General features: G+C 49.7%; 1 protein-coding gene across 1 annotated transcript; it reads right to left on the bottom strand.

Moving 5' to 3' along the window:
- Positions 1-1413: 1413 nt before the first annotated feature.
- LOC118572675 (syncytin-A-like) lies at positions 1414-5586 on the bottom strand. Its single transcript, XM_036172455.1, has 3 exons — positions 5572-5586; positions 5065-5186; positions 1414-3586 (listed from the first exon to the last, which is right to left on the bottom strand). The coding sequence occupies exon 3, from the start codon at positions 3489-3491 to the stop codon at positions 1614-1616; it is 1878 nt and encodes a 625-aa protein (XP_036028348.1). The 5' UTR covers positions 3492-3586; positions 5065-5186; positions 5572-5586; the 3' UTR covers positions 1414-1613.
- Positions 5587-14327: the final 8741 nt, after the last annotated feature.

The following is a 14327-nucleotide window of genomic DNA, read 5'->3' as shown; positions in this document are numbered from 1 at the left end:
AGGTCCAAGGAAGGAAAGACAGACAAGGAGATGAGCAACTTGTGCAACAGGATGGGTTCAATCCGAGAAAAAAAATGATGGGAAAGGATGTCTCCGCTTGCAGACTAGCGGGTAGATATTGTAAGTGTTAGCACAGCTCAGATGGAAAAGTATTCTGGCAGTCTGGAGCCAAGTAATACCTTGGGTCACAGTGAGCGTAGCAGCTTACAGCCCTGCTCCAGGGAAAGGCTTTCCCAGTGTAACAGCTCTGCTTCGGCAGGTGAGGGTTTCCCTAGCTTTCTGCTCCAGTTTCCCCTCTGGCAAAAGAAGCTCGTCATCCAAACCTCATTCAAGAGATTTATTGGGAGGGAAAAATCCAGGAGGGCGGCTGCCTCATCGGGGTGGAAAAAGGCAGCTCCCAATTGAACAGATGCACGGCTCATACAGGGCTTATTAGGGTGGAGTTTTCCCAGGGAGAAGATTTTTCCTGGTGGGAATTGATCAGATTTCAGTCCTTGAGCTCAGATGGGCTAGATCTTGAGCTCAGGAATTGGTTGGTTTTCTGCTCAGGGATTGGCTGATTTTCCTGCCCAGGGATTGGTTCATTTTCTGCTTAGTTGGTCGGGGGCTGATTTGGCTCTGGTTTCAGGGCCAAAGTGTGGTGTGTGTGTGTGTGTGTGTGTGTGTGTGTGTGTGTGTGTGTGTTTGGTTTTTTCGAGACAGGGTTTCTCTGTAGCTTTGGAGCCTGTCCTGGACTAGCTCTGTAGACCAGGCTGGCCTCGAATTCACAGAGATCCACCTGCCTCTGCCTCCTGAGTGCCAAAGTGTGTTTCTTTCACTGGTCCTTTTGCCTCTAATTTCAGGGCCAGGCTCTGACTCTAGGACTGAAGTGAGTTTCTTTGGCATTGGTTTCAGAGTGTGTTTCTTTGGTTCTGGGTTCAGTGTTAAAGTGTTTTTCTTGGGGTTGGAGAGATGGCTCAGAGGTTAAGAGCACTGACTGCTCTTCCAGAGGTCCTGAGTTCAATTCCCAGCACCCACATGGTGGCTCACAACCATCTGTAATGAGATCTGGTGCCCTCTTCTGGTCATACATACTGTATACATAATAAATATATTTTTTATCAATCAATCAATCAATCAATAAGTCACTAAATAAATAAATCAATCACTAAATAAATAAATAAATGAAGCGGTTTCTTTCACTGGCTTGGGTCTTGGGGCCAGGGTGGATTTCTTTTACTTGCTCTGGTTCCAGGGCCAGGACAGGTTGCTTTGACTCGCCCTTTTACCCTACAGATATGGAATTGGGGGAGTGGGAGTGAGGCTTAAAAGCTCCTGTTTCCGGGAGTAACCATCGCAGCGTCGTGAGCAGTGACTGAAGATTGTCAGGTGAACACAAACATCTCCAAGGGCCAGCCATTATCAGGGCTGCAAGGGATGCGTGGCATCTGGAAAAATAAGCCTAGAATACTGATTGCTGTGGTTTGGGGAAAACTGCCACCATTTAAACAAAACGGAGTTTTTCCAAAATGGCCCAGGTGTGGCTAGCATTGATGTTTATTTCTACAGATCGGTAGATAGAGACGGGGGAGGGGGTTTGGTGGGGGAGCTGTGGTTCAGGTAGCCCCTTCCAGTTAGAAGGCGTCCTCCTCGGGGGGCTGCAGGGGAAGCCTCTTGTACTGGGAATCTCGGAGCAGCAGGATCTTGTCCACGTGCCCTTTGGTTGTGCTCTGAATGAAAGAGCTCATTCGCTGGGACACAAAATGAGTCAGGCAGTTAAGAAGACAAGGCCCGAAAATGAGCAGAAAGAGAATGAAGAGAAGGGGTCCCACGAAGGAAGTCAGCCAGGAGGGCAGCCAGTATCCCAGCCCCAGCCCCTGGATCCAAGAGCTGGAGCTTGGGCGGAGTTGGGATGCTCTTTCTCGAAGTTTTCTTGCGGCATCCCGGACTACTCCCGACTGATTCACATAGAAGCAGCACTCCTCCTGGAGGAAGAGGCAGGTGCCCCCTTTCTCGGCGGTGATGAGGTCCAGGGCTCTGCGGTTTTGGAGAACGAGGCCCGCCAGCGAGTCTATTTGATCCTGGAGGGTGGTAAAGGAGGTGGCTGTTTCGTCTAGGCTGTCGGAGAGAGCCTTCGAGAGCTGTTGGAAATAGACGGTCGAAGTGGTGATGCCAGCGATGCCCAACCCGAGGGCGGAAGTAATGCCCAGGCCCGCGAGGAGAGGGAGGAGGTGAATGGCTCTCTTCCGGCGAGACGTGGAGACCGCGGAGGGGATTGTAGCAAAAAGGGGGACAGTTATGGTTTGGTTGCCGGGGAGGAGTTCAATGTCTGGGTATTGGAAGACAAGGGTACAGACACCCGACCAGTTGGCCGGCAGACAGACGTAAGTCGAGCTCCCGCAGAGGAAGAAGACGCCCGAGGAGTTGAGACAGAAGGAGTAGGTCAAGGAGAGGAGGTGTGAGAAGATGTTTGGAGTGATGCCCCCGTTTTCCTGGACAGTGGGTTCATCCTCCCAGATTGAATATTGTCCAGAGAGAGCAGCCCCCATGAGGGGCTGGTACTGAAAGATCGGATAGGGTTCTTTGTGTCCGTGAAGTTTAATCTTGAAGTAGGTGGTGTCCACAGACAGGGTAAGGGGGTGAGTGATGTTGTCGCGTTCGAAGAGCGTCAGATTAGAGCAGGTGCTAGATGGGAAGGAAGGACATCGCCTCCAGGGAGTGGTCGGGTAGGTGTGACAGTGGATGTCATCCACCAGGCAAGGGTAGTAAGGCTTCCCTGAGGTTAGGGAAGGGGGCCCTGAAAAGCGTAAGGGGTTTCTCCACTTGGAGCCTGGCATGGTCATTAGCTCGGCAAACGCGTAGCTGGTGGACAGATCAATGGATTGGTGGTCGGCCGAGGGGGAGAGGTGAAAGGTGTGGTTGCAAAGAGAGGCCGAGAGATTGCCCACGAAGGTGGCATATTCTGAGTTCTTGAAGAAACGGGATATACAGAGAGGGGCCTGGGAGGTGAGGAGTGTCTGGGTAGAGAGCGGCCCCCATATGGGGCGCTGGGCAGATTCATAGACGTGGTCATTAGTGTATTTCACAGAGGTGAGCCGGGAAAGTATCGGAAGTATGTGTGTTGAGCTAGTGAGATGAAGAAGAGCAATGGACCGCCGGTCGGGATTGACGAAGGAGTAATAAGCAGTTAATGGGTGGAAATTCAGGAGGCGTTTCTCGAGGTCAGTAATAGGATAAGGGCCGGAGAGCGTCCGGGCCGAGTATGTAATATGAAGTTTCATGGGTGAGTCCGTCCAGGTCGTGAGTGGGGCTGGGATGGCTAGCGAGCGCTGGGTTTGGATGGACAGGCAGACCCAGCAGTTGGAAAGGAAGGAAGAGTTAGTGTCCTTGAGGAAGCGGTGAGCGAGGTTTACGAGGGGCAGCCAGCTATCGGAAGAGGCAGAGGAGTAAGAAGAAAGGAGGAGACAGAGAACCCAAGGGCGGATCATGGCTCTGCAGGGGTGGCCGGCCATGGTGGGAGGCACAGGGGAGTGGTCGTCTGTCACTTAGTGCAGGAGTGACTGAGGAGTCAAGGAAGCTCCGGCTTGTTCCGATTATACTTATGGATCTGTGAGAACAGAAACACAAAGTGGGAGGGTGCCCAGAAGGGTCAGAAGCCTTAGAGTTAGGATCTGGAGCTACTTTTTTTTTTTTTTAGATTTATTTATTGTGTATTATGTAGACAGTGTTCTGCCTGCGTGCCAGATCTCACTACTGATGGTTTTGAGCCACCATGTGGTTGCTGGGAATTGAACTCAGGACCTCTGGAAGAGCAGCCGGTGCTCTTAACCGCTGAGCCATCTCTCCAGCCCTGGAGCCACTTTTGAGCTTAGATGTAGCAAGTGACAGAGCCCCTGTACCTTGGTTTCTGTCACAGCCCCTGAGTGTGGCCTTGGGCTACCTTGATGGCTAATGTGGATAAACCGCCACTGGTGGTGGCCTGGTTGAGTTTGTAGAATAATTTGCAATTAATTATAGGTGGCTCTTGTGACATGAGAGAGACCTTCTCCTGCCAAGTGAAGGCATGAGGATGGAGGATGTGGTGTGTGTGTATTTAGAGTCAGTGTAGATACCAACTTTCTGATTTTGTGCCAGGGCCCTGCCTTGAGGGGATGTTGGGGGCAGGGCCTCTAAGGTGGGGTCGCCTGTGACAATGGCATAACCTTAGGGCACTCATCAATATACCAGTTAGGGAGTCTCAGCAATAGGAACTTAGGGTTGGGGTTAGGGTTAGAAAGTAGCAAGGAAGCCGGGTGGTGGTGGTGCATGCCTATAATCCCAGCCCTTGGGAGGGAGAGGCAGGCAGATCTCTGTGAGTTGGACTTCCGGGACAGGATGGTGTGGGGAGTTAGTGGAGTGTGAAACGGAGGCTTTCCAGAGACTGCTAATCACAAGTTTAAATCCCTTGAGTTCCTTTAGAGTGAGTGGATACTGAGCCTGCCACACAAAAAGCAGACAGGTCCTTTTTTTTTTAAAGTTTCTCAAGACAGGGTTTCTCTGTGTAACAGCCCTGGCTGTCCTGAACTCGCTCTGTTAGACCAGGTTGTCCTGGAACTCACAGAGATCCTCCCACCTGCCTCTGCGCCCCCTCCATCTCCCCCAGTGCTGGGATTAAAGGCATGCGCCACCACCGCCCCACAGAAAGGTCCTTTTTAAATTAGGAGTATGGTGGGTGGCAACGGTGGGGGAGGTAGCGGCGATCTGAGGGTGTCAGAGTAGGACCGCGCTATCACGGTCCTCAGGAAGGGTCGGGTCTGGATGACTTTAAAGTCACAGGAGGGCGGCTGCCCTGTGCAGGCTTTGTGAAATAATGACAATAGCAGTGCAGAACTCATCTAGAATGCCACCTCCCGAGAGAGGAGTCGGGAATGGGGAAAGGGATGCCCCAACAGTCTGCAGTACTGGCCTGTGTTGCTTAGATTTCACAGGAACGTCTTCCTGTCCCTTAAGAGGGGGAGGGAACAGGCTGGGGTCCAGCCGATTCTGGTAAAACTGAATAAGCAGCTCTCCCCCGCCCCCAAGCCAATAAACACGATGTAATCTTACCCAGGTTACCTAGGGTCCACTGAGGATGATAGCTGGGGGCAAGGACCCCTGATCCCAGGCAGTCATAATCAATCCCCGAAAGCTTGCCAAGCGGGAGTCCAGGTTCAGAGGATTGTTGGGACCTGGGAGAGAAAGAGCCGGGCTCTGGGCAACTAGAGCTGAATGCAATCTGGTTTGGAGTGGTTTTTTTTTTCCTCCCCACTTGGGGGGCAGGGGCAAAGTGGCAGGCACAGAATGGGGCAGGCTCTCCCGGGGTGTGAGAGTCAGTCTCTAATCTTTGAGGCTTCTAATATCAGATGCCCTCACCCCAGCTCCCTGTAGGAACCACCAAAGGTCAGAAGGAAATGTGCAACTTCCACACCAGAGGTCTCTAGATGGGAAAACCAGAGCGCTCACTGCTTACAGAGTAGGGGTAGTTATTGGAAGGACAAAATCTTCCAATGCCAGGAGTGGAGTGTTGAGTAAGAGAAAGAGAATGTATGTCAGGGTGGGCATGGCGGCACACACCTTTAACCCCTGCACTTGAGAGGCAGAAGCAGGTAGATCTCTGTGAGTTCCAGGCCAGCTGGGTCTACCTAGGGAGCTCCAGATTCAAGGATACACAGTGAGACCCTGTTTCAAAAAACAAAACAGAATGTCAGGCAGTCATAAACATCTCTTATGACCAGTTATTCTTAGTGGGTTGCAGGATTGCTGGGAGGAATCTAGGAAAGCAAGCCTGGATTGATGCTGATTAGTGTAGTTTTGAGAAACTATCATTAATTCACCAAAATGGAGAAAAATTTCAAGATGGCATGGCCATGGCTGACAGAAGTGACTTTGGTCCTTAACATTGCAAGAAATCTTGCCAGACAAAGTGGCTCAGGCCTTTAAATCCCAGCACTTAGGAGGCTGAGGCAGGCAGATCTCCGTGAGTTCAAGGCCAACCTGATCTACAGAGCAAGCTCCAAGCCTGCTGAACTACATAGTGAGACCCTGTCTCAAATAAAGCAAAACAAAAAGAATTCTTTTCCTAGGGAGATATACACATCTCCTCACTCTTCTTAAGATCCCAGGGCTGGAAAGTTGGCTCAGTAGTTAAGAGCAAGAACTCGTTCTTCTTGCAAAGGACCCAGGTTCGATTCCCAGCACCCACATGGGGGCTCACAACCTCCTCACACACACATCTGGTGCATAGACGTACATGCCCACAAAACACTCATACACACAGAATGATAAAAATAAATCTAAAAAGAAAAAATCCCAATGACCAACCAAAGTATGATTCCACTAAAGGTGACCTAGGGGAAACCAGTGAGTTTATTGGGGCTTACCTATAGAGTGTGGGTGACCCAAAAGTATCAGCCCTGGAAAGTCTTTGTCCAGCAAGGATGATGACTTCCACATGGTCACATGAACTGAGCTTCTTCGGTTAATTCTCCCCAGTTTAAATATACTCTAGCATGTCCTTAGACAACACCTCCAGGCTATGTGTAATTAGAGCATAGTTCTGTATAAGGAATGGCTGGAATCTCAGGCACCCCCTCCTTCTAAAAGGCCATGGAAGAGTCAACAGGACAACCATGATGCACTCTCGTAACAGATGTGCACAGGCATTTCCAAAAGAAGCTGCGTCTCACCCTGAACCTTCTTTGAGGCTGATCAACTGATCAAACCTTCTGCATTTGTGGTGAGGTGGGAATGTTGCAGGCCAGAGCCTAATTAAAATTTATCTTGGGCTATCTTTAGGCATACCCCCCCCCACCTCCCACGAGCGCTCTAAACGTGATCTAACACTCTTGTGACTATCAGGTGAGGTATTTTTTAAAAATGTATTAGCTTAGCAGGCAACTACCTTGCTCAACCCAACAGCAAAGGGTGACTTCAGATAGCATGTGAAGCCATTAGGAAAGGTTTCCCAGCGTTGCTATAACCTGTCACTCTGACGTTTCCACTGACGTAATTGAAAAAAAAAAAAAAGTATTGGAGTTGGAGAGATGGCTCTGTAGTGAAAAGCACTTACTTGCAGAGGACCCAAGTTCAGTTCCCAGCACCCACATGGTGGCTTGCAACTGCCTGTAACTTCTTCCGGTGTCTGTGGGCACCAGGCACGCACTTGGTGCACATACATGCATGCATGCAACACTTGAACACATACAATAAAAATAAATAAATAAATCCTTAATGAAAAAAGAAGTGTTTGCGTTTATGACTTACTTTGCTATGTTCCTATTAAAAACTTAAATGAAATTGGGGCCTCATGGGGAAACAGAATTTTGAGTAACCTAAATCTGTGTTCTCGGGCCACGGTCACTCATATTTGGCTTCAGAATAAACCATCTCTTCTCCCCTTTGAAGTGAGCTGTGTCCGTGCAGCCACAAGGGCACAGCTGATCTCATGGAGATGGAGGCCGCTTGGCTGAAAGGACCACGTCCTACAACAGTGGTTCGCAACCTTCCTAATGCTGAGACCCTTTAATACAGTTCCTCGTGTGTGGGGACCCTCAACCATACAACTGTTTCATCGCTACTCCATAACTAATTTTTGCTGCTGTTATGAATCGTAAAATAAACATCTGACATTCTACCCCCAAGGGGGTCGCGACCCCCAGATTGAGAACCACTATTCCGTAATATCCTCCTTCCCATGCTCCAGGTCACTTTGGCTTCTCTGAGAGTTGTGGCTTGGCCTTTCTTGGGTTACCTCCACTCTCCCCCAATCCCACCTGAGCTTCATATGTCACTACACCCCCAATGTCTGGGGGCCAGATGTTTGAGAGTCACCAGGGGGGTCATTGATCCATCCAATTGCTGTGGCATTTCAGGTGGAGCTCAGCAGTGCTGAGGCAGAGCGATCTCCTTAGGCTGAGACTTACCCGAGTAGCTTCACCACTTAGAACAGCTTCATCCCAGAGATGGGGCCAGTGTGTGAACAGTGTGGGGGTTCCTGCTGGCATCATGCTGGCAGCGAAATAATAATCCATGGAGAGGCGAGAATGGAAACTCAATTCAGCTCGATTTTGCCAGGCTGGATCGGTGCTGTGGAATAACCCTTCTGTACGCTGTGAAAACGGGTTGCTCTCGATTCTCAGTAAAACGCTGATCGGTCGATAGCTAGGCAGGATTCTCGGGGCAGAGAGAATGCTAGGGTGAAGAAGGGTGGAGTTTCAGGAGACACAGAGGAAGCAGGGGATGAACGTGCCGTGCCAAAAGAAGGTACCTCCATGTGGCAGAGGGTAGAGAAGAAATATGGGTTAAGTTGTAAGAGCTAGTTAGTAACAAGTCTAAGCTATTGGCCGAGCAGTTATAATAAATAATAAGTCTCAGTGTGAATATTTGGGAGCGGCTGCCAGGACACAGAGAAACTCCACCTGAAGTTGACTGAACTTGACTACATAGAAACCCTTGTGACCATGAAGATGGGTTCTAAAGCTAGAAGCCCTTGAATCCAGTGTGGTCTCTGACTGAGATAGCATAGAGGTCAGCAGGCCATAAACTACAAGTGTCATCTCCACTAAGGATGTCTTCCATTAACTGAGCTAAACATAAAGGTCTAGGGAAGGAGAGTCTGGGATAAGTCATTTCAGGGGAGCTAGGCATAATAGCACACACCTTTAATCCCAGCACTCGGGAGGCAGAGGCAGGTGGATCTCTTTGAGTTCAAGGCCAGCCTGATCTACAGAGTGAGATCCAGGACAGCTACAGCTGTTACACAGAGAAACTCTATTTGAAAACAAACAAACAAAAACCAAACATCATTCTGAAGGATTTGGGTATGGTCTGACTCTACAGATAGCAAAAGGTCACTGGAACATCCACTCCCAGATTTCTGGGTGGAAAGCAGGTGGTTTTATTTTCTTCATCCAGGAGACACTCCTGCATGTTTAACATTCCTGGTTTCTTTAGTGCTTACCTGTGAGTCCCTTACAGAAAAGTGTACAAAAGTGAGGGTTCCTATTCAAGCTGCTGTTGTCTCAAGAACAAAGCCCTTTTTAGAGCTGTTAATTAATTATTTGTGTGCCTGAGTGCGTCTGAATGTATGCCACTGTGCTGGGAACCAAACTTGGTCCCTCGGCAAGAGCAGCAAGTACTCATAACCACTGAGCCATGTCTCCAGCCCCTTAATTTTATTTTACTTGTACATTTTTGTGACAGGGTTTCATGTAACTCAGACTGGCCTAGAACTCTCTATGTAGTTAAGGCTGACTGAATTCCTGGTCCTCCTGAGTGCTCTACCTGCTGATTGCTGGGGTTACAGGCATGTGCCACACGTCCAGCCATATTTTTTTGTTTGTTTGTTTAGACAGTCTTCCCATGTAGTCAAGGCTAGTTTTGAAATCTCAGCAGAACTCCAGCCTCAGCTTCTCCAGTTGCTGGGATTACGAGTGTGAGCCACCATGTTGGGCTGACATCCTGGCTTTAGATAACAAACAGAAAACTGATTTCGTATTTTTGCTTTTGTTTTGTTTTTGAGAGGAGTGTGGTGGCTGATACCTGTCATCCCAGCATCCAGGAGGCAAATGGGCTGCAGAGGTGATCCAAGACCACTGTGGAGATGGTCTCAAAATAAGTAGTAATTAAGGGTTGGAGGTCTGATTCAGTGGTAGAGCCTCTGCCTAGAATCCCACAGTGAGGGGCTGGGGTGTGGCTCAGTGGTAGAGCACCTGCCTAGAATCCCCCAGTGAGGGGCTGGGGTGTGACTCAGTGGTAGAGCCCCTGCCTAGAATCCCCCAGTGAGGGGCTGGGGTGTGGCTCAGTGGGAGAGCCCCTGCCTAGAATCCCCCAGTGAGGGGCTGGGGTGTGGCTCAGTGGTAGAGCACCTACCTAGAATCCCCCAGTGAGGGGCTGGGCTGTGGCTCAGTGGTAGAGCCCCTGCTAGAATCTCCCAGTGAGGGGCTGGGGTGTGCCTCAGGTGTAGGGCACCTGCCTAGAATCCCCCAGTGAGGGGCTGGGGGCGTGGCTCAGGTGTAGGGCACTTATCTAGTATGTACAAAGCCTTAGTTAGGTTCCAACCTCACTACCCTAGAAAAAGAAGAGACAGCATGTTGGGAACAGGCTAAGACCTGAGGACACCAATATCCAAGATCCCCTTGTTTTTTTGTTTTGTTTTATTTTTTTGTTTGTTTTGTTTTGTTTTGTTTTTCAAGACAGGGTTTCTCTGTGTAGCTTTGTGCCTGTCCTGGAACTCACTTGGTAGCCCAGGCTGGCCTCGAACTCACAAAGATCCTCCTGGCTCCGCCTCCTGAGTGCTAGGATTAAAGGCGTGTGCCACCACCGCCTGCCAAGGTCCTCTTTTTATGATCTAGGGAACTAAGGGCTCCTAGCTGATGGTCTAGAAATGCACCTGGCCTTCTGATATGGGATGAGTACTGGCTGGTCTCATGTCAACTGGACACACAAACTAGAGTCATCTGAAAGTAGGGAACCTCAATTGAGAAAATGCCTCCATAAGATCTGGCTGTAAGGCTTTTTCTTAATTAGTGATTGATGGGGAGGGCCCAGCCCCTTGTGGGTGGTTTCATCCCTGGGCTGGTGGTCCTGGGTTCTATAAGAAAGCAGCCATGGAGAGCAAACCATGAGGAGCAAGCCAGTAAGCAGCACCCCTCCATGGTTTCTGCATCAGCTCCTGCCTCCAGATTCCTGCCCTGCTTGAGTTCCTGTCCTGATTCCTTTGATGATGAGCTATGAGTGATATGGAAATGTAAGTCAAATAAACCTTTTCCTCCCAAACTTGCTTTTTTATGAGACAGGGTTTCTCTGTGTAACAGCTCTGGCTCTTCCTGGAACTCTCTGTAGACCAGGTTGGCCTTGAACTCACTGATATCTGAGCAGTGGGACTAAAGGCACGTGCCACCACTGTCCAGCCCCAGCTTGCTTTTTGGTCATGGTGTTTCATTGCAGCCACAGAAACATTAACTAAGGCAGGGTGCTGCTTGAAAGCAGAGGCTAGGTGTGGTGGAGATTGCCTTTAATCCCAGCACTGGCAGAGGCAGAGGCAGGCCGATCTCTGAATTCGAGGCCAGCCTGGTCTACAGAGCAAGTTTCAAGACAGCCAGAACTACACAGAGAAACCTGTGTAGTCCGGTGAAGGAAAGAAAGGAGGGAGGGAGGGAGGGAGGGAGGGAGGGAGGGAGGAAGGGAGGGAGGGAGGGAGGGAGGAAGGGAGGGAGGGAGGGAGGGAAGAAGGGAGGGAAGAAGCAGAAGAAGAGGAAAAAGAAGAAGAGGAGGAGGAGGAGGAAGAAGAAGAGGAGGAGGAGGGAGAAGAAGAGGAGGAGGAGAGAGAAGAAAGGAGGAGGAGAAGGAGGAGAGAGAAAGGAAGCAGACAGAGACAGTAAAGCCCCACTTAGATCAGCTTCCTAGACTAGAACAGCTCACCTGCAGTCGGATGATGATGGACAATGGGCCCTGGAGGGACCAGTCCTTGTGGGCTGAGGGAGCCCTGGACCCTGCCCATGGCCTGGTGGCACCAGCAGCACCAGCAGTCACAAGGCCTCCTCGAAAAACATCACTGCCAGCACAGCCAAGGCTTCTTCCCCTCCAAATCATACCGTGGGTGGGTGTTCGAATTCATATCTGCCTTCCAGCTGCGCTGAAGAGTGGACAGGCTGGTGTGATTGAGGGTGGCCCGGGGTACAGAGGGCGCTGCCCGTGTGCTGGCCTTGAGGCCCCCGCAGGAGACCCTCCGGACTGAGAAAAACATGATGAATCCTGTTCACCCGGGAAGCCTCTCCGTGGTGGCGCTGCCTTCTGCCTCCTGTCCTCTACCCAACCAGCCACAGGCCGTGAGCACTGGGGCCTCCCCATCCTTACCTCTGCCTTCCTGTCTCCTCCAGGGAGTGGGCTAACTCTTCAGAGCTGGGCCCCAACCTTAGGCCACAGCCCTTCTCCACCTGCATACTTTAGTCTCTGCCAAATGGGGACATGGCAGCACCTCCCCAACAGGAATCTGGGGCAACAAAGTGACATCACCCTTTTCTTTTCTCCAGAACTTTTCACTTACAACCTGGTAAGCTGTAAGTAGCATCACACTCCCCACCCCATCCCCATCGCTCCCCATACCTCTACCCCTTCTACACCCCTACAATCTGAGTTCCGCCTGCTGAGGTCTCAGTTACCTACTGCTAAAAATCGTAGTCTCAAAGTATTGAAATGGAAATTTCTAGAAAGTACCGGCATGAAATCTCTGAATTCAGCAGGCAGAGACAGGAAAAGTGAAAGTTCAAGGCCAACTTGAGTCATATGGTGAGTTGCTTTTTTGTTTTTTGTTTTTTTTTTGTCAGAGCTGAGGACCGAACCCAGGGCCTTGCGCTTGCTAGGCAAGTGCTCTATCACTGAGCTAAATCCCCAACCACAGTGAGTTGTTTTTGTTTTTTGATTTTTGGTTTTTTGAGACAGAGTTTCTCTGTGTAGCTTTGGAGGCTGTCCTGGATCTCACTCTGTAGCCCAGGCTGGCCTCGAACTCACAGAGAGCTCTGCCTCCCGAGTGCTGGGATTAAAGTGTGCACTGCCACCACCCGACTATAGTGAGATTCTTAGTTTCTGTCTCTCTCTCACACACAAAACAATTCATAAATGTACATCTCTGTGCCATTTTAAGTAGCCTGATGGAATCTTTCACGGTCCCTTTCTATCCATCCATCTTGCCTGGGATGTGAATTATCTCTTTGTGGAGTGTTTCCATGGTGTATATCCTACCCCCCTGTTAAGTCTAACTAATAGCCCTCTTCAAAGACTGATTGATGTGCAGAGTATCAACCCTGTATACACAACCCTGATAGCTATCTCAGTTATCAAATGGATTGCTAGTTAATGTCTCTGAAACCTTGGCCCTAAGAGAAGAGAAAAGGCTAGGAGCCCACCCAGATTGGTAACAGATCCCAACTACCAGCCAATTATTTGCATACCCATGCCCTGAGACAGGGACCCTACTGTAACACTTGTGTCCTGAGGTAGGGTGGGAGGGGAGAGCCCTATCAGTAGACAAATGGATGCATTTGAAGTGGGGGATCCAATCCCTGTTCCAGAGGGAGTGCATAGACAGCTTGAGCCAATAGAGGAAAGACTAGGGTAGCAAGTGAGAGGGGATTCTTAGACTCTAGGAAATCCAGGTCTCTAAAGTCAGTGGACTACAAGCTCAGGGGCCCTTCTTCACTCAGAGTGTGTATCACTTGCCAGTGAAATTTACCTTCACTTTGCCTTGAACTTTTTCTCTTTCAATTCTTTAATTTGTGGAGAAGAACCTGAGCCTCGAACTGCAACATATCCACACAGTATGTGCTACCCTCCTGTTAGTCATTCTGTGGGTGTCTATTATCAAACCCACTGCTGTGGTACCATAGTTTCTATGTTACTGTTAATCTCTACAGTGCTTAACTTATAAACTATCTTAGGTATGTGTGTAAAAAAAATAAGAAAAGAAATACGGGGTCTTAGTCAGGGTTTCTATTGATGTGAAGATACACCATGATTGAAAAACATTTAATTGAGGTGGCTTACATTTTCAGAGACTTAGTCCATTACCATCATGGTGCAACATGGTGGCGTGCAGGCGGACATGGTGATAGAGAAGTAGCTGAGAGTCTGAGAGTCCTACATCTTTACTCAAGGCAATAGGAAGTGGTCTGCCTCATTGGGCATGGCTTGACAAGCCCTCAAAGCCCACCTCCACAGTGACGCACTTCCTCCAACAAGGCCTGACCTCCTAATAGTGCCATGCACTTTGGGGGCCATTTTCTTTCAATCAACCTTACATGTGATTTGGAACAATTCCCCAGAGTCTTATAAAGCAACAAAGAACAAAAGAGGATGTGTTAGTTAAAATACCAAGCAAGAACAACAAAAAACAGCTTAATTGGGGAAGAGTTAATCTTGGCTCACAGTTTGAGGGCATACAGCCCATCATGGTAGAAAAGTCACAGCTGCTCCGGGTGGTGGCAGTGGTGGTGCACGCCTTTAATCCCAGCACTCGGGAGGCAGAGCCAGGAGGATCTCTGTGAGTTCGAGGCCAGCCTGCTCTACAGAGCAAGCTCCAGGACAGGCACCAAAACTACACAGAGAAACCCTATCTGGGGTGGGGTGGGGTGTTCACAGCCGCAGGAGCAGTGTGCCTGGTCCCATTACCCATTGCAGTCAGGAAGCAAAGAGAGACCAAAGCTCACTTTCTCCTCTTCATTCAGTCCAGGGCCCCAGCCTGTGATGCTGCTCACACTCAGTGTGGGTCTTCTCACCTCTGTTAATTCAGTCTAGAAACTCCCTCCCAGATAAGCCCAGAGTTCTCTCTGGGT

Source organism: Onychomys torridus, chromosome 22 (genome assembly GCF_903995425.1).
Source record: "Onychomys torridus chromosome 22, mOncTor1.1, whole genome shotgun sequence".
In the NCBI taxonomy this organism is placed as follows: Eukaryota; Metazoa; Chordata; class Mammalia; order Rodentia; family Cricetidae; genus Onychomys; species Onychomys torridus.
Note: the sequence above shows the minus strand (reverse complement) of the source record. Positions and strands in the feature narration are given on the sequence as shown.

Excerpts from the sequence above, each read along its gene's own strand:
- LOC118572675 (XM_036172455.1), bottom strand. The coding sequence starts at position 3,491 with ATGGCCGGCCACCCCTGCAGAGCCATGATCCGCCCTTGGGTTCTCTGT.